We start from the raw sequence: 21,070 nt of genomic DNA, 5'->3' as shown, positions 1-21,070 counted from the left end.
GAGGGTTTTTTATTTCTTGTCCTACTGTTTTGTTAGCACTTTACAACCACATAGTGAAAAACTAAGTAACTTTAGTGTCTTTCACTGCAGGATCTGACATGTTGGATTTTATTTAAGTTAATACAAGAAATGTGCCTAGTGGCTTCTAAATAGCTGCCGAAAAATATTCAAATATAGGTTTCGGTAATCTGTATAGCACCTAATCAAGTTGTTTGTAAAATTTGAAATATAATATTATAGGTATTTTCCTTTTAATATCAAGGACATTTGGCTTTTGAATATTTATAAAAACCTTGTGATCCTGCCGAATCTGCTGTCTTTGGGAAAGTAAAATGTATATAACAGATGAAATCTCTAACGTAATGGAGGTCTTTCATAAACCTGTATATTTAGTCTCTGAAATATTCTGCTATTCAGTCAAATGGGAACATGGGCAGTAAAATTACAGAATGAAACTAGAGGCAAATTAACATTACCCATGAGCATCCTGCTCTCATTTTGTGAGAGAAATACTTAAAAAAAACCCCAAAAACCTACAAAAAACACATAAGCATGATGATACGCATTTATGTTTTGAAGGACATGAAACTAAGGCCATGCTAAATAACAATGGTCCTCGTTACAAGCGCAGCAAGATAGAGCGACGGATCAACACGGATATTTTCTTATGTGTGGGACTCCTGTTCGTGATGTGTCTTGTTGGAGCCATAGGTATGAAGCACTGACAAAAATCTTCTGTTTCATTGCTTTTTTTCTAAACAATGGTTAAAATTGATCTTATAGACATGAGTGATATCAGATCTAGAGCTGAGTGCTCTTGGGGTCTTTAGGCTCTTTAGGTTTTCCAATAGACAAGTTAAAATAGCAAACGTGAGCTGTTTGGATAGAAAAAAACTCAGCCATGGCTATAAATATTTCAGATAAGGCCCATCTCCACTGTAGTAAAGTGCACGTAAAGCAAGCAAGTGAAAGCCATTGGGTTAATGCATTATAGGAATCGGTACTTGCCAACTGAGGTGTGCTTCTTGAGTAGACATTTGTTCCTTGCACAAAACAACAAAAGTAAAATGATGCAGCTTTACCTTCATTTCAGTAACATCTTCCTCTGTTCAGGGGTGATGTCAGGCCAGAACACCTGATTTGTAACTCATGAGAATCACATGACTAATTCAGCCAGTTTACAATCTCCACAGCTACCTTCCTTCTCAAAAGCCCCTTTACAGCAGGCTGTGAGATGGGTTAATTGTTGAGGCAGGAACAGACTGCCTAAGAGGGCCTTGCAGCGCTTCCCTTCACGTGAACATGCTTGAATGTGGTAACCAGGGTTAGCTGACTAGAGTTTGCTAGATTGCTAACCTCAGAAACACCACCTTCACTGCACCTACTTACCTTCCAGCTCTGATTGCGACCTGTCCCAGGCAGGTCAGGTGTAACAGCATCTCCTAACCCCTAGGAAAGGGCCAAATTTGAAGCCCACTGACTTTTGAATGGGTCACTGCTTTAAAGAGATAACAGAGGCTCCCATGAGCGCTTTGTGTCCAAAGCCCCCTTTCTTTTTAATTGATTCCATCTGGGTAATAACTTGCTTAGTACTACTGCTCTGAATTAGTTTTGTAGCAACAAAGTCAAATGATGTGGCCCTGTCAAGTTTTCCTGAACCTGCCCTGTGACACACCAGCCAGGCATCGGTGTAATACCATTTAAGTGAGGGCCAGCCAAAAAGATGAACAATTGAACTGGCTTAATCGCTTTTTTAATTTTGCTGCTTCCTGTTGCAGTGGGCTTTTTTGGCACAGAAACGGGATTTCAGTTTGACAACTGAGCTCTGCGTGAGGGATAGAGAGAGACTCTATTTTCACTATTCCCTGGCTTCTGTCATGTAGATTTGAAGACTTGTCTTTGTCTGCTGTGTAGGGACCCTTGAGTAATAAAGTCCTTGGGGTTTAAAGTGGTCTCAGATGAAAAAATCAGCATTTAAAAAACAATTTATCTACACTGGTTAAAAAAAATTAACATGTTCATAATCTAAGTGAAACATATAAAACAGTCACAAGTCCATTAGCTTTCACCCTCTCAAAATGTACCATAGCTCTACCATGAGTGGTTGCTTTGCAACCTTGTCTGAATGTAGGGTTCTAGGAAGAAATATCATGGGTGGATCAGTTACCAGTATTTTTCTTGTACACAGTGAAAAATTGGGGTAAGAAGTGGCTTGTAGAGCATAGTTGTCCTTGTTCATACGTGACTGTGGTCTCCAGCAGCCAGAAAGTATTGCTGAAATAATTTGAATTCCTTTGGCAGCATTTTAGTAGGCAGATGCTGCGAAGCAACGGCTTGCTTAATTGGTGCTAATAGAAGTTTTATCAGAGCTGGATACGAGAAGTGGGCTAATAGAGGTTTTTGGCAGGTAAAAGGCATCTGAAACTGAGTTGCTTGTCCTAGCTCTGTGTGAAGTTTCTGATGCTGTAAATTTAGTAACATACTTGAGCAAAATTTTTCAGTAAGGGCAGTATGAAAGGTGGTAAAGTAATTGTGATGGGATATTCGTAAGTCCTGAACCGGAGGCTTCCTTGTAGTAGTGTGATGATATCTACTGATATTTAAGACACAGGGGAAGAAGCAGTTTTGAGGTATGACTTAATTGAGGGGAACGTAAAAATAAGCTGCTTAGACTGAATTATAGGGGGTTTGTCAACTCTAACAAAGACAGATGGAAATCAAGAATGGTCAGGAAGGATAAGAAAGATTTCAGTTTGTCTGTATAAAGGCTATAAGGCTTCTTTCTATTAGAAAGAGGAATGGGACTCTTCAGCACTGAGGATTTTTGAAGATAGGTGGTAGAGATGGAGCCCTCCAGCAGCAAGACACAGGGCAGAGGCAGTCCTATGCAGCAAGACATAGGCCAGCAAGACAGTTCGGGCAGACCTAAGAGCCCTGGGAGACAGCTGCTAAAGGAGAGGTGACTAAAAATATCCATGACCACTCCTTTCTTGCTAGCATATCAGTTATATGTGTGTGCTACAGAGCTCTGCATATACTTTGCATTCTCTAATAGATTTACAGCATTGCTTGGGGACTTGCTTTGGAAATGTTCTCTCTTTTTAATTATCACAGCTGTCCATATCGGCAAATTTCAGAAGCTTTGTCAATCACCTTCTTGCTCAGTGTATTTCAATATTGTATATAATTCCTACAGGGCATGGCATTTGGACTGGGAACTTCTCAGAGCATCCATCTTATGATGTCCCAGATGAAAATGGCAATTTTCTGTCTCCGGTTCTTGCCGGTTTCTACATGTTCTTGACAATGATAATCCTGTTGCAGGTAAAAGTCAAAAACCTCTCTGTTACCTCCAAGGAAGAAGCTATTCAAAACTGTGTATAATCAGTAATGAACAATTAATATCAAATAATAGCTGTGCAGTACCTTCTTAATCCTATTTGAAAATTTTGCTAGGAGTGTTTCAAATCAACAAATTATGAAATAATATATCAACTTTTTGTATTATTTTCTAACTGCAGATTTTTCATTCTTGCTGTTGAAACCCCACAAGGATATAGATAGGAAGGAAGTGTATTATACCTTTAAATAACTCCAGAATTTCTAGCATATGCAATGAAGAGGTTGTTAACATCCACATGTCAGCTATTTTTTTTTCTGCCTAAGTCCAAAACTCCAAAATAAGAATGTAACTTAATATCTCAGGAAAACAGTGAAACAAAAATTGTCATTTTTGCCAGTGGGGAATAATAACTAGCTATGGTGCAGCTGGTTTAGGAAAGAAGCTGAATTAGAAGTAGGATGCTCATCTATCTGAGTCTGATTAAGGCTAATCGGGAGAGAACATTTTATGGGATGGGGGAAAAGAAATCACATTTGTTTTTCAGATTTCTTGATGTAACTGCTGAGACTTAGGTGGACAGAATTTCTTTAATATGAGTGAAATGTGAAGATAACTTTCAGAGCTGCTCAGAGATTCCTTAGGGGGATTATTCTTCATTACTGAAACAGAGCATTTGTGCATCTTAAGAATTCATTATTATTTCGGGTCGGGGAAGCTAGTGGGTGGGAAGCAATTGCTTGTGAAACTTTTTTACATTAAGAGTTAGTCTGTGCTAGTCCACTCGTTCGGAATTTCGGGAGGGTAAGAGCAAATACGCTCCTCAGTCCAGAAAATGTTCTTTGTAAGAACATCTTCTGAAAGACCCAGGAATCTTGTCTTAAATTTGCCACTTCTTGTCCCTGTTTATCTATTGCTGTTGTGTGCCAGTTTCCCCCCCCTCCGAACTATTATTGTTCAGTCCTATAATATGTCTCTAGAAGAACTTTTTCTCTGAAAATTGTTAGTATACCTGTGCCAGGACATTGCTAACAGAAAGCAATAAGACGCGCCTCACCCCTCACTGAGAACTTAATCTCTCTTTCAGGTTTTAATCCCCATTTCTCTTTATGTGTCCATTGAGTTAGTAAAGTTAGGCCAAATCTTCTTAATTCACAATGACATTGACCTGTATGATGAAGAAGCAGATTTGACCATACAATGCCGCGCCCTAAATATTACTGAAGATCTTGGACAAATCCAGTATATTTTCTCAGACAAAACAGGGACACTAACAGAAAACAAAATGGTATTCCGACGCTGTACTGTCGATGGAATTGAGTTTTCACATCAGGAAAATGGTGAGACACACTTTTTTATACTTGCTTTTCTCTCTGAGCAACTAAACATTATTAATTTAAATATTAATATTTAAATCTACTGAGCCCTCTGACTCGATGTAGAGCTTTGTGGATTTGTCTCCATTTTGTGAGAGACCCCTGTTATGGTTATGAAGATTCATGAAAGTGAAGGTGTTTTAAATGATTCAGAAGCCAAATGGGAAATGTTTTCAGGTTCACTCTGCAGGCATCTCAGGCTTTGCCATGCATTCAATACCCACTCAAGAGTGCAAAGAGAACATTTTCCCTTTCATTTCTAAATGAATGCCAGCCAACTTTTTATAAGCTCACTAACGGAGCTTAGCTAGTAACTAAACTCAGTGGGTCCAAAGGTAATTACCGTAGTCTTCAGTGTGATATGAAAGGTATAGCTACACACTTTTTTGAGTTGACCCTAGCTGCGGTCTGGATCTGAAATCTCTTGACATTCGGTGCTCTGAACCTGGGGGTTTGATTCAGGCCCATTCTTGGTCACTACTTTCTCTCTCTACATAGTGCGAAGGATTTTATTAAGCTGGCAAGCAGCTGCCAAAAAGATGTTTGTGGTCTGTGAATGAAAACATTAGCAAATCTGTGAATTACCACATTTCACTCTCCAGATCCAGTCAACAACAAAGTGCAGCTAAAGACACCAAGCATTACCAGAAGTCCATAAAAGTGACTTATCACTTTAAAAACACATTTTTGTTTTCTTGCCATAATAAACATTGGAGAGTGGGAGTTGCCAGACACTGAAGTGGATAGGAAAGGTTTTCTGGTACTGGCTTTTGAGATATTTTGGCTTTGGTTTAGTTTGTTTGGTTTTTTAACCAGCTAAGGAATTCCTCTTGAGCAATGCAAAAACCAGAATAAGGGGTAAGGTTTTAGTTTCTCTTTTTACAGCCAGGCGCCTGGAAACCCACAAAGAGTTGGATTTAGCTGACGAGGACTTTGCAAAACTTCAATGCTTCACTCTTCCTCCCACTAATATTGAGAGACCAGCCTCTTATAAGCAGAGGACGATGAGACCCTTAAGGAGGTGCCAGAGTGCTAGAGCTCATTTTCAGGGGCATACAAGGAACAGGTCACTCGGTCGTCGGGACAGCAACCAGTCTCAGGTGGCATTCAGCAGTACCATTGTGAGTATGAGCAGACCGAGCTAACACATTTTAAGGAGTCCTTCTCTTACGTTTTGGGTTGGGAAGCCAACAGGTGGACAGAAGAAATCCAAGCCCTGATGGAGCTGAGAGGGGGAAGAGGAAGACCAAGCACTGGGGTCTGTGCTTAGAGCGTGCAGGCTGCAGTTGGAGGGGAGCTAGGTAAGGGTTTGGATATCTGGGTCCTTGTATCAAAGACTCCAGCAGAAGAGTGGGGGCACACAGGTGAGTTTTTGTGATGGTTAACTGATGGGAGGAGGAGGCATGAATTTGGGATCCAAGGATTGAGGCTGTGGTTCCTCACAGAAAGAGGCACTTTGCACAAAGGGGAATGAGCTTTTTGTATTGTTCTGGTACACTAAAATGCCAGGGAAAGTGAGGTGGGGATTCTGGGCTGGGATCATGCAAGAGGAGCTAGAGGCATGAGCCTAAGGTTTAGCTTTTCAGAAACAGGAACTGCAGGTCCTCCTACAAGGTGATGGTCAGGTAGAGGGTATGGGTTTGAAGTCTCAGTTTGATTATAGCTCAGAAAGCCAAAAACTACTTCTGCTATTAACACTGCAACATACCATCTCTGTTAAACAAAGCTCAGCCACCCCTGCACTGTGCATGCAAAACTGCCAAACAGTGCCCTTGAGAGCAGTTCTGGCAGTTTGTTAGTGTGCCAAAAGATAAATGTTGCATTTTTCAAGGAAAAAAAAGCAGCACTTCTCACAAAGATAATATAATTTAAGCCAAAAAGGCTTATCAGAATAAGGTCTTAAACCCTGTAAGATCCTGAACTCTGCAAGATGCTGAAGAGCCTTGTCCCCCATCAGTAGCTAGGTGGCTTCTGCCTCACCTCAACTGCTGGCTTGAAAGTACATGTCTTCATTGCAATTCTAGGAAAATCTTAGACTCAGCTTAATTTTAGATCTGAAACTTCCCAAAATCTAACACAACCTAATAGAGTCAGACTATTCTTTTCTCCTTGAAAGTTTTTTAACAGAAAGGCTTTTATGGACTCTAGGAGAAGGTCGAACACTTTCAAAATTAAAATTCCAGTTAAAATTAAATGCCTGGAAAACCCTTCCAAATCTTGCTTTTAAAAAAAATAATCTAATAAATAGAGAATTCTCAGAACTCTATTTTCTGCAGTTGTTGTTCTTGGCAAAGTAGTTTAAGTGCGTTATAAGATCCTACTTACTTCATTCAGTTCCTCTGTCATGTAGTATATCAGTCAGTACTCCTCCTGCTCTTGGAATACGGGGGGTTTGTCAGTTGTTATCCTAGCATTTTCCAGCCCAGTCCTCATGGGATGTTAAGAACCTCTCTGTGGGTTCTTGATAACTCATGGGTCATGACTTTTGAAGTGTGATAAAGGAATTTCTTGCCAGTGTATTTCCCCAGTTATGTTTTTTACTGCCAGGCCTCTTAGCTTTCTTCTATAAATAAACTGCCATGTTATTTTTTCTTCCCACTGTAAAAGCAATATCTGAGGAACTGGTATCACACATCTCCTTTGTAGAGGAAGATTAAGCTGCTGTCATGGAAATAACCAGCCTCAGCTGCTAATAGGTGTCACTTTATCTGGATAAATCATTTAACCTCTATGACAAAAAGGAAGATGTAGTAAAAAATGGAGATGCTTAGGTATTGCCCAGAGGCTGTCCTGTATGTTGATATCCTTCAAACGATGCATAGCAGTATCTTTCTTTACCAGCTGAGCCCATTCCCTGTTAATAAAATGGGGACAGTAAAATTGTCTGTGTCTCTCTGGTTCCTGCCCCTTGGAACTTACATAACCTTGTCTGATGCATTTGTACTTTGCTACAGATCTGGAGCGTCTTGAGTACTCCAGTTATACAGATAGTCTTGTGGGCCTGAGTGCATCTCAGTAGTCAAAGTTTCTCATGAAAAATTAATCTTTGAGCAATGTATGACACAAAGATTGCTATTTGACTTGATTAATTTAAGGCTTGCAGAACCCTTCTGGATAAATGGCTCTGTTAAAATAAAAGTATTGAAGAATTTAGTGGCAGTCAGTTATTGTCAAACATAGTCCTCATTACAAAATTGTGAGACTTGGCTTCTTCAGATCAACAAAATGCAAAAGGGAAAAAAAAACTTCTTTAGATAATAAACAAAGTAAAGTCCAAAGGCCAGTAGCTGGCATTGTGAAAGTTGTTGTTGTTGGCTTTTTTCTTAATATATGTCAAGTTTCCAAGGATTGATGTGCCAGCTGCAGGAAACTCCTCATGAAAACTGGTAGCCTCAGGTAATAGTAAAATTGAAGAACTTTGCACTGTTGAGAAGACACAGTGGTTTTTGGGTAAGGGTTATCACAGCATCTGTTATGAGCACCTGCATGTCAGACCCAATGCCAAGAAAAGCGTTTTCAAGAAGAGGGCTGTTAATGTAATATGATCCTACAAAATGTAAAGAGTTTAACTGGAAAGTAACTGTACCAAACAAAAGATAATAATTTGCAAATGTCAAATTTATCTGTGAACAGTTTTCAAAGGCAAATTTTCTACACAGTGATCACAAAATTTACTTACTTTCAATCAGCCCTACATGAATTGGTGATAAGCAGGTCGCATATGGTGTTTTAGCACTGGAACAGGATGCCCAGAGAGGTGTGGAGTCTCCTCTGCAAGTATTCAAACCCCACCTGGATGCGTTCCTGCACCCCCTGCTCTAGGTGTCCCTGCTCAAGCAGGGGGGTTGGACGAGATGATCTCCAGAGGTCCCTTCCAACCCCTACCATTCTATGATTCTGTGATTTTAAGTGCATTCATGCAATTTGTAATTGATTGTGCCTGCCAATAAGCATGTTTGAACTTTGTCTCAGTATTCTGAGCGGCTCTGCAATTAGGAAGCTCTGCAGCTACAGAATGTGTTTCAGCTTGCCTGTTTGTGAGAGTGTTCTCTGCTTGACAAGTTTTGATGTTTTGCTGAAATCCAAGAAGCTTTTATCAATTAACATGTTCATCTCAGAGCATCTCTTGGATAGAGATGAGGTTGATGGGTTTTTCATGGCATTTGATAAAGTTAATTAAACTGGAGCCTGTGGATCCTAGAAGAATAACTAAATAGCATTGTTTGTCTTTTCTGGAGTAAAAGTAATGTAGGTATGATGCAGACCCTAACTCCTAGGGCTTACGCTCTAGTTTTGCCCTTTCCAATATTTTTGCCCGTAGTCTTCATGATCCATGGTAGTTTGTGGAGCCTCCTTATGTACAGTTCACGCAATTCATTGGAAATGATGAATCCTATGTCCAGTTACAGCTTCCAAAAATTCAATGGCAAAGTCTATTGAGTGGGAAGCAGATTGACCAGGCCTGGAAAATGGAAAAGCAAATTCTTAGCTTATTGTCAGCAACTACATCTCTTGTTAATCTTCCTAAACATAAAGAGATAGAGATCCCCCTATTAACAGTTACACTTGGAAAATTAGAGACTGAGCTGAACAGATCTGTTTGAACACAAATTCAAGCTATTCCAAAAACTTATAGCTGCGATTTTCTGCCAAGTCTATAGTGCTTATATTGATACCATAAAAATGTGCAAAGTCTGTGTATGTCTTAGGCTTTATGAGGAACGGAAAGGAAGAAAGAACAGTGTAGTCTTTACTTCAGAAACCTCCCAGGATAAATACAGTGACTGATTTATTCTTTTCATAAACATTTACGAGAAATCCAGAGGGAGACAGGCGTCATGGAACCACAGAATGGTTGAGGTGGGAAGGGACCTCCAGAGGTCATCTGGTCCAAGTGCACCACTCACCTACAGCCAGTTACCCAGGACCGTGCCCCGAGGGCTTTTTAATATCTCTGAGGGTGGTGGCTCAACAACCTCTCTGGGCAACCTGTGGCAGTGCTCTGTCACCCTCACAGTGAAGGTGATGTTCAGAGGGATCTTTCTGTGTTTCAGTTTGTACCCATTGCCTCTTGTGCTGTCACTGGACACCACTGAAAGAGCCTGGCTCTGTCCTTTTTGCAACTCCATTCAGGTATTTATATACATTAAGAAGATCCTCCCTCAGTTTTCTCTTGTCTGAGATACGCAGCTGTGGCTCTCTCAAACTTTCCTCCTGTGAGAGATGCTCCAGTCCCTTAATCATATTTGTAGCCCGTCATTGGACTCTCTCCAGTATGTCCATGTCTCTCTTGTACTGAGGAGCCCAGAACTGGACACAGTACTCCAGGTGTGGTCTCACCAGTGCTGAGCAGAAGGGTAGGATCACCTCCATTGACCTGATCGTGACCACCCCCTGGGCCTGGCCATTCAGCCAGTTTTCAGTCCCCCTCACTGCCTGCTTATCAACAGCTTGTCTATGAGGATCTTACAGGGGACAATGTCAAAGGCCTTACTGAAGTCCAGGTAGAAAGCATCCACTGCTTATGGACGTGTCCATATCTAAGGTATCTAATGCAATTGGAAAAAGAGCAGACTTACCTGTTCTTTCACACCTCCTGTGAAAACAGAAACTTATTTTCATCCTGCTCCTCTAGTCCTCTGGAGAGACAGCCTTCAGCCCAACTAGAGGACACCATCTCCTTTTAGAACCTAGAAGGTGGCATTGGCCAACTTACTGGTTTCTTTGGGTACCGCAAAAGGAGGCAATGCTGGTATACTTTATTAATTTTGTTCCTTGTGGCTGCTGCAACTTCTCAGAGAGAAAAATAAAATAATGTATTATAAAACAAGAGAGCTATGGTGGACAGAAGGACTTAAGGGAACTTTAAAAGAGTAGGAAAAATATAAAATTGTAAGCAAATTTGGAACAAGAAAGAGCATTAACATTTACTCTGTCTACCTTTATGTGTTCTTAAGAATTAAGATTGTGACCGCATGTTTCCTTCTAGATATAATAATTCCAGTAAATAGTGCCTTGCTAATAAAATCATTTAATGAAGATTTCAATTGTCTTATTGTCATCAGGTTTTAGTGCCATCAAGTAGGAGAAATGCTATCAAATTGATGAGGAAATCTTAAAAACTGAATGGCATTAGCCATTTTATAACATGAGTATTTTCACTAACAAAATTGCTAACATTGAAAAGGTGGTACGTTAAACTGATCATCATAATTAGTGCTGTTTTCTTTCATTTCTTTTTTTTTGTTTTTGTCTGGTTTTATGTATGTTCAGGCTGGTCAATGAACAGACTTGTTTGCCTGAATTTTTGTCTCCTGAAGTTCCATAAAGCTGGAAATTCTGGTCAGCCTTGTTTTCACTAAATGTGGGAAAGAAAATGAGAAAAACTTTTCCAATAAATATTGATTTTTGTATTGTTTTTAAAACCTGTCTCTGCAGCCATAGTTGACCTGACAGTTTTCCATTTTTCCAGCAGAAAATTTTGAGTTCAGAAAGTTTCTGCTGAAGTGGAATACCTGCTAGTGCATTGTCATTTTTGGCATGAACTAGAGGCAGATATTGAGGTCATAGATGCAAAATAAATTGGGTAGGATGATGATGGATAGGAGAAGCTGAGATCCCTGTGTAATAATTCATGGTTCCTGAGGTTCATTCTAATTGTGGCAATCCATGAGGAAGTTATATGAATAAGTGAGCAAACAGTCAATGAGCTGCTAGTCATTCATGTTTTGAACTTAATATAATTCCCAACGTGACTGTTTTGAGAGTTGTGTCTGCACATGTGTTCTTCACTGGAATTGTCCAGTTAAGCTATTTGGGATTACTACATGTAGCAAGCACAGTATAGGCCACAAACGCATGGTTATCTACAGTAACTGCCTGTGGCGGGACAGTGTTGTGGAAGGGTTTCTAAAGAATGGCAGTTTTAACTTTTCAGCCTCTGATTCCTTTTAAGAGATCTGAGAAGATATCTAAAATAATCATGCTTGTCTTGGGTATGTATCAGTTTGCTAGAGAAAGGACCGCATCTATACTTTAAACATTTCCCCATATGTGAAACAAAAAAGCATGAAAACACTGAGCCAGAGGAACCAGAGCCTCCTGCAGCAGAGAAAGTGCAGAACCTTGTTCCATCTTGGGATTTCAGTTGAGCTCTGTGCTGCAAAATGAGCAATAGATTTATTTGCAATTATTAGGATGATTTAAGAACCGCTATTCACAGTAGCAAGCAGGAGTTACAATGCAACATATTCAGCTCAGCACAACACAGCCATGAAGGTGGTTGGTTGACTTCTGTTGCATATTTACGGAATTTAGGAAAACTGTGCCAGATTGAAGGGGAGAGGGTAATAGCTGAGATGAACTAGAAAGCAGCTATATTACTTTGGCAGTTCCTTAAAGAAGGCATCCAAAACTGTTGGCTCACAGGAAGGTGTCTTTTAAATTTGGAAGTTCTTGTTAAATAAGGCCCTGAATTAAATCCAAACCAGACTCTGCTAACATGAAATTTCCATTAAAAGTAACACTCCCACAGCCCTACATCAGATTAAATTGTAGGCAAGTGACATTGTTAAGTAGTTTGGCTTGCAAATTTAGGTTTGATTAGAAAGAGTGTGGTAGTAAAATTACAGTAACATATCAGGAACAAATGAAGTATGTAAGTATGTATTATTTATTGTAAAAACTGAAAAAGAAGAGTTTGAGACGGCTTCTCTTTCTGGGTGAAAACCAAAATGACTCCGGAAAAAAAAAGCGATACAGCTGTAACTAAGCCATAAGAACAACATAGTCTCTGTTGAAATAACAATCAGTTCCCACACTGAAATGGGAGATCCCAAATCCACTTCCATCTGGAACACCCTTTAATTTCAGTACTCAGCAGTTTCAAAGTTTGGAGATACAGTATAGATTATTCTTGATTTCTAGTAGATCTCGAAAGTAATAAAATTCTGAAATCATCTTCTATTTCAAGATTAATTTCCTTCTATTTTTCTAGTTCTGCAGCTTTTAGAAATGTATCTTTTTCTTCCTAGATGTTAAGTACAAAAGGCATTTACCTTTTGTAATTCTAGGTGTGAATTCAATAAGAGGCAAGAGGAAACTATCAAGTTGATAGTTCCTCCTTGGGGACAAGGGTAAATGGGAATAATCCTCATTAAGTAATTTCTCTTCCAGGAAAAAGATGTGACTCCTGATAACCGGCTGCTGAGGCGAGTGAGAGAAGCTGCCCTCCAGACTGAAACTCTTTCTTCTTTTATACATACAAAGACTTCCACAACCCTTACTGACTTTTTTCTTGCCCTAGCCATCTGTAATACAGTCCTGGTCTCCACAGCTACCGAGCCAAGACAAAGGGTAATCTAACATTAAGTATATGAGGAAAATTTAATATGTTTCCATTTAACAACATAAAGCATTGTTCAGTGAAACCTGAAATAGTGAACAATAGTTTCCTTAGGAGTTCTTCTCTAATTCTTTTACCTTTTGTGTAATATCTACTGTTTCACTGCCTGTGTATACCCCTCCTAACATGTCTTTTTATGTTTGATAAACAGCTATGGCTGCCACAGCATCTGCACTTATTCTTTTAGATTTTATATTATATATACTGGGTTTTCTCTGATCTCCCAGTCCATTGACAAAACTATGATTCCATCTCTGCTTCAGAGGTAGAGAGACAGATAACCATCAAATTTGGATACCGACCCACCTATGACTCCTCTACTGAATTCCCCCACCACAGATAAATGGGGAAAAAAAAAAAAAGTTGCTTTTCTAATTATCATCATTTAGATGCAGAAGAATATACTGAGGTTTTGAACAGTATCTTTAGTTCACATTTATTTATTTTTAACCATAAGTTTTCTCATGTTTCTAGGTCACAGTCCCACCACCAATAAAACCTTCAGGAATCACCCTGGAGAAGATTCATCAGATGTTTCAACGGCTAAAATTAGCAAGCCTTAGTCAGTCTTTTTCATCATCTCAGTCTAGTTCAGACCTAGGCGCTAGCTTCAGTGCGAAGAACACTGAGGAGCATCTTGCTGCGTTGGATTGCTGTGACAATGATGATGACTGCTGTGCTAGCAGTAGAGGCGATGAGTTCCAGGGCAAGTGCAGCACAGATATTGGTAGTGCTTCCTTGGATGAGGTTTTTAAATCCGTGACTAGCAGCTCGTTGCCAACAGACTTTTGTTATGAGGCTGAGAGCCCAGATGAGGCAGCACTTGTCTATGCTGCCCAGGCATATAATTTTACTTTAGTGTCCCGAACTCCTGAACAGGTGACTGTAAGGTTGCCACAAGGTACACTCATGACTTTCAAGATTCTCTACACTTTGGGATTTGACTCAGTAAGGAAAAGGATGTCTGTAGTGGTGAGACACCCTTTAACCAAGGAGATTGTTGTCTACACAAAAGGAGCTGACTCTGTTATAATGGATTTGCTGGAAGACTCTGCCAAAGGTAATTAGCCAGTGAGCTGTTTCTGTTGTGTCTCCTATAAGGAAGCATAAGAAATTTGCAGTAGTCTTTTCTGCAAGAAATATTATATTTAGGCACTAGAAATATAAAGAAAAAAAAGAATAAGCTTTCTCTACTGTTATCCTTGCAGATCAGAACTAAGGTATATTTAACCTGAGTAGTTCTTAGAATAGGGAATGGTCTAATTAAAATTCACTGGCTCCACTAACCCACATGGATTGTGTACTCTGCAATAATACTGTCATAAGGGCCTGACCATTGTGTTTCAGCTTGTCAGCAAGAGTGCTATAACATTAACAAACAAACAGAAAAATACAAGTAATGTTATCTTACAGGAAACAAGGATCTTTTGCAAGCTTTCAGCTTATGCACAGCCAACACTTTTGAGCTTTTAAAGGAATTGCTATTATACTGGAATCCAGTTTTCTCTAATGCCCACTCTTTTTTAATCTTAGGCCATTAGGTCTGAAATGACCTGTGCTTAAAATACAGAATCTTTTCCTTGTATTTCACAGCTGACATTAGTGCAGAGAAGAGAATGAAAAGAATAAAAGAAAAAACACAAAAGCATCTGGACTGCTATGCCCGTGATGGCCTACGAACTCTGTGCATAGCTAAGAAGGTAGGAGGACATTAGCCTAATATTTTTTACAGCTTTGCTCTGTACATGTCAATAGATTTTTGTGTGATTACAACTCTTTCTGCTTCAGAGAACAAGCCAGATACTGCCCCTCTTTTTGTCCCTCTATTTGATTGCTCTGCAGTCTTTTTTTCCTTTTTTCCTCAGTGTGAGCAGATGATGGATTTTTGGTCAGCTTCAGAACATCCATTTCTGTTTCTCTTATGGTAACTCTGGCTGACCTTCTATACTCTGATTCCAAGCAAGAAATAAAGAGTCTGCAGGGGAGCCAAACTTTTTCTGGTTTTGCTTGGCATTCAGCTGTCAAAAATCTTGCCCTCAGCCTGGGTTAGTACATTTTAGCTTGATACTTTAATACAGAAGTTGTCTATGTGCAGCAAATAGGTCATATTCAAGCTCTGGAGAAATGTAGAGCAGCCCTCAGCAACTGTTTCTTCCAGTTCAGAGTTCCAGCTAAGGGATGTGTGATCAAGAGTTTCTCTAGGTGGTGTTTTTAAGTCTCAGCTGTGGGCCATTTATACAAACAGGGAGGCAGGTCTATTTTTCTCATTACTACCAGTTCTTGTAGCCTTCTCTTGGAAAAGTTTGTGTTATTTTAAAGGCAACACAGTACTTTACCAGCCTGGATAGGAGTTAAGTCTCTGTGATGCAGAATGTTGGCATTCTCTTATTTAAATTTAAAATGAGCTCTGTTTAAATTGTGTTTTTCAGGTCTTAAATGAAGATGACTTTCAAAAATGGGCCAATTTTCGTCGGGAGGCAGAAGCTGCAATTGACAACAGAGATGAGTTGTTAATGGAGACGGCACAGCATCTGGAGACCAAACTCACCTTGCTGGGTAGCTAAAAATAAGAATCATTGTGTGAAGTATCACTTGCTCTCCTGTGATATTCTTGGCTATCAGACAGACAACAGCTTATACTAATTTATACCAAAAAGTCTTCCTCTGAGATTTGGAAATCTCAGGGCTAAGGGTATACAATCCAATGACGGTGTCTAAATAAGTTTTAATGTATTTTGAGCAGCAGTAACTTTGAAAAAGTGTACTGAAGCTATCCTGTGCCAGGAGCAAAGAACACGTACATCAGCTGTTGCTGTTCCTCAGCTGACACGGTAGATAATGAACTTCCCATAATTCATTCATGTGCCTGTGATAAACATATAAAATACTATAAATTAACTTCAGTTTTGAGGACAAATTCTAAGGTAATTTTGGTAAACTGGTTTTGGTAATTAAACTGATAAAATACGGTAACTTAGACCAATGTCCACACAAGCATTTTTGCTAGTGAATTCCTGCTGGTTTTGCATTGTCATGTTTACTTTCTGCACGTTGCAAAAGGATACTTCAATTTAAAACTTACATTCATTGGCACGTGTGCATTATCCATCGCCATTTTATCTAATAACACCGCTCTGGTAAACTGCAAAGCGCTTCAGTGCTTTCTTTTCTGTTTTGTTTCTAAACATTTTGTTCTTTAAGACTTTGATTTTTGGAGTTCTCCAAGTCTCATCTTTTTGTGACTACAATCTGTGCCCATACTTCATTATCCTGAATTTCTGTGATTGCAAGCTATTAGCATTATGGCTTCTCATAATCTCTGCAGTGATTTAAAAAATTAGGGTCATAACAGTAAATGTCGTAAGCAGAAGCACTTAAGAGGCAATGTAGATCTTGTCAGAATCTGTTACCTTTGCCAACTCTTAAGGCTTTGTGTGCTTTCATACTTTATTTCACAAGAAGTGTTCTTTTAGCTTAAATTAATATCTGTCTTTAATGTATCACAGTTACAGCATCTTCCAACTGACCTCTAGTGGAAGGGATAAGAAAAGAAGTGTTCTAACATTCAGATGATGATTTACCATCAGGATGAGCGTTGGCATCTGCTTCTAAGTTTTCAAAAAAGAAAACTTACTGTATCACTTCTTCTCCCTTTGATGGGTGAAGCATCTAACTGGCTAGTAGGGATAGCATTCATTTAAATAGTCAAAGTTCATATTCTCTGGTTGCTTTGATGGGACTTAATGAGATACTTTAAAAATGCATATGGTGTAATTCCTCTGCCAGTACACTGTCATTTTGGATTATTAAGAAGAAATGAAATGCGTTGTTCTAGCAATGAGTGAAAAGAAGAGCCAGAACTTGATTGCTGACCCATTCAGATCTTAATCCAAATGCAGATCCTGTGTCTGTGTGTTAATGTGCTGAACACTACCTTGGCTCAGCTCTTGAGAAATTCAGGATCACGACTGGAAGTCAAAGACCTTTTCTTAAAAAAGAAAATAGCAACATGATTTCGAAAAGAAAGAAAACTAGTTAACTAATTCCTTTCCTGTTTGTCCAGGAGCAACAGGGATTGAAGATCGGCTGCAAGATGGAGTGCCTGATGCTATTGCAGCTCTTCGAGAAGCTGGGATACAAATCTGGGTCTTGACAGGAGACAAACAGGAAACAGCAGTAAACATTGCATATTCCTGTAAACTCCTGAACCAGAGAGACACTCTCTTCACCATTAACACTGCAAATAAAGTAAGTACAGAGAGATGCAGAGACTTTGCTATCTTTCCCTTTCTTTGTGTCTTGCAGCTTGGCACTGTTTTGCTTTAGGCTGTGTTCAACACAAGAAAACAGCCAACCAAAACCCCACAGAGCACCAACAGCCAGAAACTCTTTAGACCACATGTAACAGGATTAAATGGAACACAGGACAGTTATGTAGAGTTTTATTCAATTAAAATACAATTAATTTTCCAAATGAAAATATTATTTTTAAAAATTACCTGAATAGTGAGGTTTAGAATGGTAATATGCAGTTTAAGTGCCTGGTTCCTTAATAATATTGATATCTGGCTTTTCACCTTGCAAAGGAAATGCCAGTTACAATGTTATTTTAACTCCAGGTGATATCTGTAGGAAGATATTTAGAAAGTATTGTATGAATCAGTCTGGATTTAATTAAATTCAGAACTTTCTATTCACATGTTCCCTAACAGGATTAGGCTTAATCAGAAATTCATTAGTGAACAATGTAATCCAGTATCTTTTTGTGTAAGCAGCCATCTTGCAAACCTAAATATAGTTCTTGTGGGGTGGTTAAAAATACAGTCACTTTCTTGACATTCCATGGTGGCGCACGTACTGGTGTGCACAGATATTCCCCGAATTTCCATGGGCAGTAAGAAGGTCAGGCAGTCAGCAAAGCAAAGACACTCCAAAATGAGGATAATCACTCCAAGGGTGCGTCTGTCAGCTCCTGTGACTCACTAAACTACAGTGAACAATCTGTGGTGCAATCAACGGCTATTCCTGAAACCATCTGAATGGCAGAGAGAAAATAGAGTGCTAACTTTCAAAGAGGGTAAATGCCATGAAGGATGGTGAAAGTAAAAGGCTTTAGAAAAGCAACCTTGGCTTTTGCAGATTGTGAAGGAAAACCATGCCTTGCTTTCAGAAAGCAGGATGGCTGCTGCTACACACAGCCTAGCATCTCATCCCTCTGGGCATCCTGGTGGGACAGATGGATTTGTGAGATGGGTTTAGGGGAGAGTAAGTTCAGGCTTTATGGCTAAACCAGACCCATTTGCTAAGAAGTCAGCCCTGACCATTTCTAAAGCCTAAAAACAGGGTCCAAAATTCCAGCTGTGCTGCCGCCTTCTTTATTTTCTTGCTAGTGCCCTGTTACTTCCCATATAGCCCCGAGGTGCCCCAGGCAGCAGCCACTGCCCTTTTCCCAGTGTGCTGCTCTGTCCTTTTTATGCAGCGTACGCTTGTGGCCCACAGTGAGGCGAGCCTTTCCACAGGTAGAGAGGCGGCTGAGGAGGGGAGGCAGGGCTTCTTTCTGTGACTAGGCAAGTCGCTGGTCTCAGTTGCCTCAGTTTTACTCGCCACAGAAGGGGGGTTACAGATACAAGCTTGCCTTTCTCTCTAAAGCTTTTGTGAGGATTAATTAAATATAGTTAAAATACTGGTTTTCTTGTGATAGGCAATTGTATAGAGCAGTCAGATGGCCTACTTTCTAACTGCTTTTGTCTGCAGTTAGTAGTTCTCCAAACAAGAATAAAATCCTATGCAAATGTCTCTCTCTCTTAATGTCACGGAAATAGGGAAACATGCAAAGATGATATGGAATTTGGCACAGAATACATTCCTTGCTTCAATGTGTAATTTCATTTGATACGCATATCTGCTTTAAAAGAAGGCAGAAGGAATATATTTAGGGTGGAAATTAAAAGACAGTTTCCGTCAGAGAAGTGGTGCTGCAGGCAGGACCACCCTGGCTTCAGGAAACACAGGCCTGTGCTGTTACCCACAGCACCCTCTATGGCCCTTGATCCAGACTCAGATGCAAGCTGCGCACACGTGGGTGTTTCTGTGAATACATGTGGTTCAGTGGGCACTGGAGTTGTTGCACCATAACATTTAGCTCCCTCCTTTCAAAATTAAGCTGAGGACACTGCTTCTGAAAGTGTCTCCCAATGGCAGCAGTGGGGGAAAACAAATAATGCATACAAAGCTTTTAACCCATTAATTTTGCTAAAGTTAACCTGTCAACTGGCTTCTGTAGGAAGGGACTTTCATTCCCCCGTGAGCCCAGCAGCTTAATCAAACGCTAAAAATTTAATAACTTCCAGGAAATAGCAACACAAATAGGGAGTTTGGGGGATTGATTTAAAAAGGCAAGCCAAGACAAACCAGGAATTTCCACTACAATTTGTGGTTTGTTCACAGAAAGATGATGCTGCTTTGATATTTTTTAGAGGTTTTCAATATGCAGGCTAGATGCAGCTTTTTATTAGATGTCAGAGGTACATTTGATTCCAAAGCCTCCCACTTAAGTGTAATTTAAATCTTGCAAACATCCTACACATGTACCTTATGCAACATAAAGTGAAAATAACATTTTAGAACTGAATCATCACTCAATAAAGCTGACAGAAAACGTAGAAAGGGGAGTGATTAGCTCCTCAGGTATTCAGTGCCATGCCACTGAACAAGGACTTTTAGTACTAACAGGCAGCAAAATAACTTTTAGATCATTCCGGGTTTTCTGTGATAGTGGTGTGCCAATTTAAGACATCGGTATGGGAAAGGTAATAGTGCTCCCCTTAAATCTGTTTGTATCTGATACTAAGTCAATTCCAGTTGTTTGCATTTGAAGGGGGACTTTGGTCCAAAATGAGGAAAATTTGCTAAGAGGGAAAGACTTACTTTGTGTTTGAGGAAGAGTGCTGAAAAATATGAAGCTTTATTTCTGCCCTTAACTGTGACACACACCTGATTTGTGACCTGGAAAAGGCCAAACTGTCAAAGTTACTGGGTAGTTTTGAAAATCTGAATCTCTTGTTTCTCTACTGCAGTTTATTTCTGAGGAAAGTAAATGCTGCAATACCTCACATCATTCATATCAGAACTAGATTTTTAAAATCTCCTTTAGAAAAAAAAAAGGATCTTTTTTATATTTCTGTACTCTCAGCACTGCAAATACAAATATGTCCTCCTGATGTGAAGATTATTTTCTTTCCTTTTAAAATAATTTCTTACTACAGTTAACTCTCTGATAAGATGCACAGAGTTTTCACTGAAGGATTTGATGACATCACTGAAATAATCTCCAATCTTATGAATTAGTGCATGTCTCAGACAGTTTTCCCTAATGTTTATCTGATAGGCTTAAACCCACTGGCATGACTATACAAACGCACACTTTGTAAGCTCTGTGCTGTAAAGGGAAATGGAGATAACTATTTCTAGAACTATTTCTGTTTTCTCACAGGAAACATGTGAATCTCTCTTGAATTTAACCTTGGAAGAGGTGAGGAAGAATTATGAAGTTGAAAAACCACAGAGGAAATTTTTTGGCATTATTCCAACATCTTTCTCAGCCTCTGAGGCCCCCAGTCCCGAGTTTGGACTGGTGATTGATGGACAGACGCTGAACGTCATCTTCCAGGGGGGCCTGGAGGAGAAGTTCCTGGCACTGACGAAGCACTGCCGCTCGGTGTTGTGCTGTCGTTCCACCCCTCTTCAGAAGAGCATGGTGGTCAAGCTTGTCCGGAGGCAGCTTAAAGTGATGACCCTGTCGATAGGTATCTCCATTCTGAATCTCAGAGGAGAAAGGGGGAAGTGGGTTCTTTCTTTGTGAGTTATGGAAATATATGGAATATATCGTATGAGCTATTTCTTGTGCCTCAGATAGATACAGTGGGGAAAATAGCATTGAATACTCTTTCC

The 21,070-nt window shown here is 39.7% G+C and overlaps 1 protein-coding gene across 2 annotated transcripts in view; it reads left to right on the top strand.

Moving 5' to 3' along the window:
- ATP10B (ATPase phospholipid transporting 10B (putative)) overlaps positions 1 to 21,070 on the top strand; it is a 57,851-nt gene that overhangs the window by 24,319 nt on the left and 12,462 nt on the right. For both annotated transcript variants that reach the window (XM_075102101.1, XM_075102100.1), the window contains 10 exons: positions 580 to 711; positions 3,197 to 3,324; positions 4,428 to 4,680; positions 5,602 to 5,837; positions 12,892 to 13,071; positions 13,595 to 14,180; positions 14,714 to 14,820; positions 15,550 to 15,676; positions 17,184 to 17,368; positions 20,613 to 20,925. In XM_075102101.1, the coding sequence (XP_074958202.1) occupies positions 580 to 711; positions 3,197 to 3,324; positions 4,428 to 4,680; positions 5,602 to 5,837; positions 12,892 to 13,071; positions 13,595 to 14,180; positions 14,714 to 14,820; positions 15,550 to 15,676; positions 17,184 to 17,368; positions 20,613 to 20,925 (2,247 nt within the window). The remainder of the gene's footprint in view (positions 1 to 579; positions 712 to 3,196; positions 3,325 to 4,427; positions 4,681 to 5,601; positions 5,838 to 12,891; positions 13,072 to 13,594; positions 14,181 to 14,713; positions 14,821 to 15,549; positions 15,677 to 17,183; positions 17,369 to 20,612; positions 20,926 to 21,070) is intronic.

The sequence above is a fragment of the Phalacrocorax aristotelis genome, chromosome 8 (genome assembly GCF_949628215.1).
Source record: "Phalacrocorax aristotelis chromosome 8, bGulAri2.1, whole genome shotgun sequence".
NCBI lineage: Eukaryota > Metazoa > Chordata > Aves > Suliformes > Phalacrocoracidae > Phalacrocorax > Phalacrocorax aristotelis.
The sequence above is the reverse complement of the archived record's forward strand: the minus strand, read 5'-3'. Positions and strand labels throughout refer to the sequence as shown.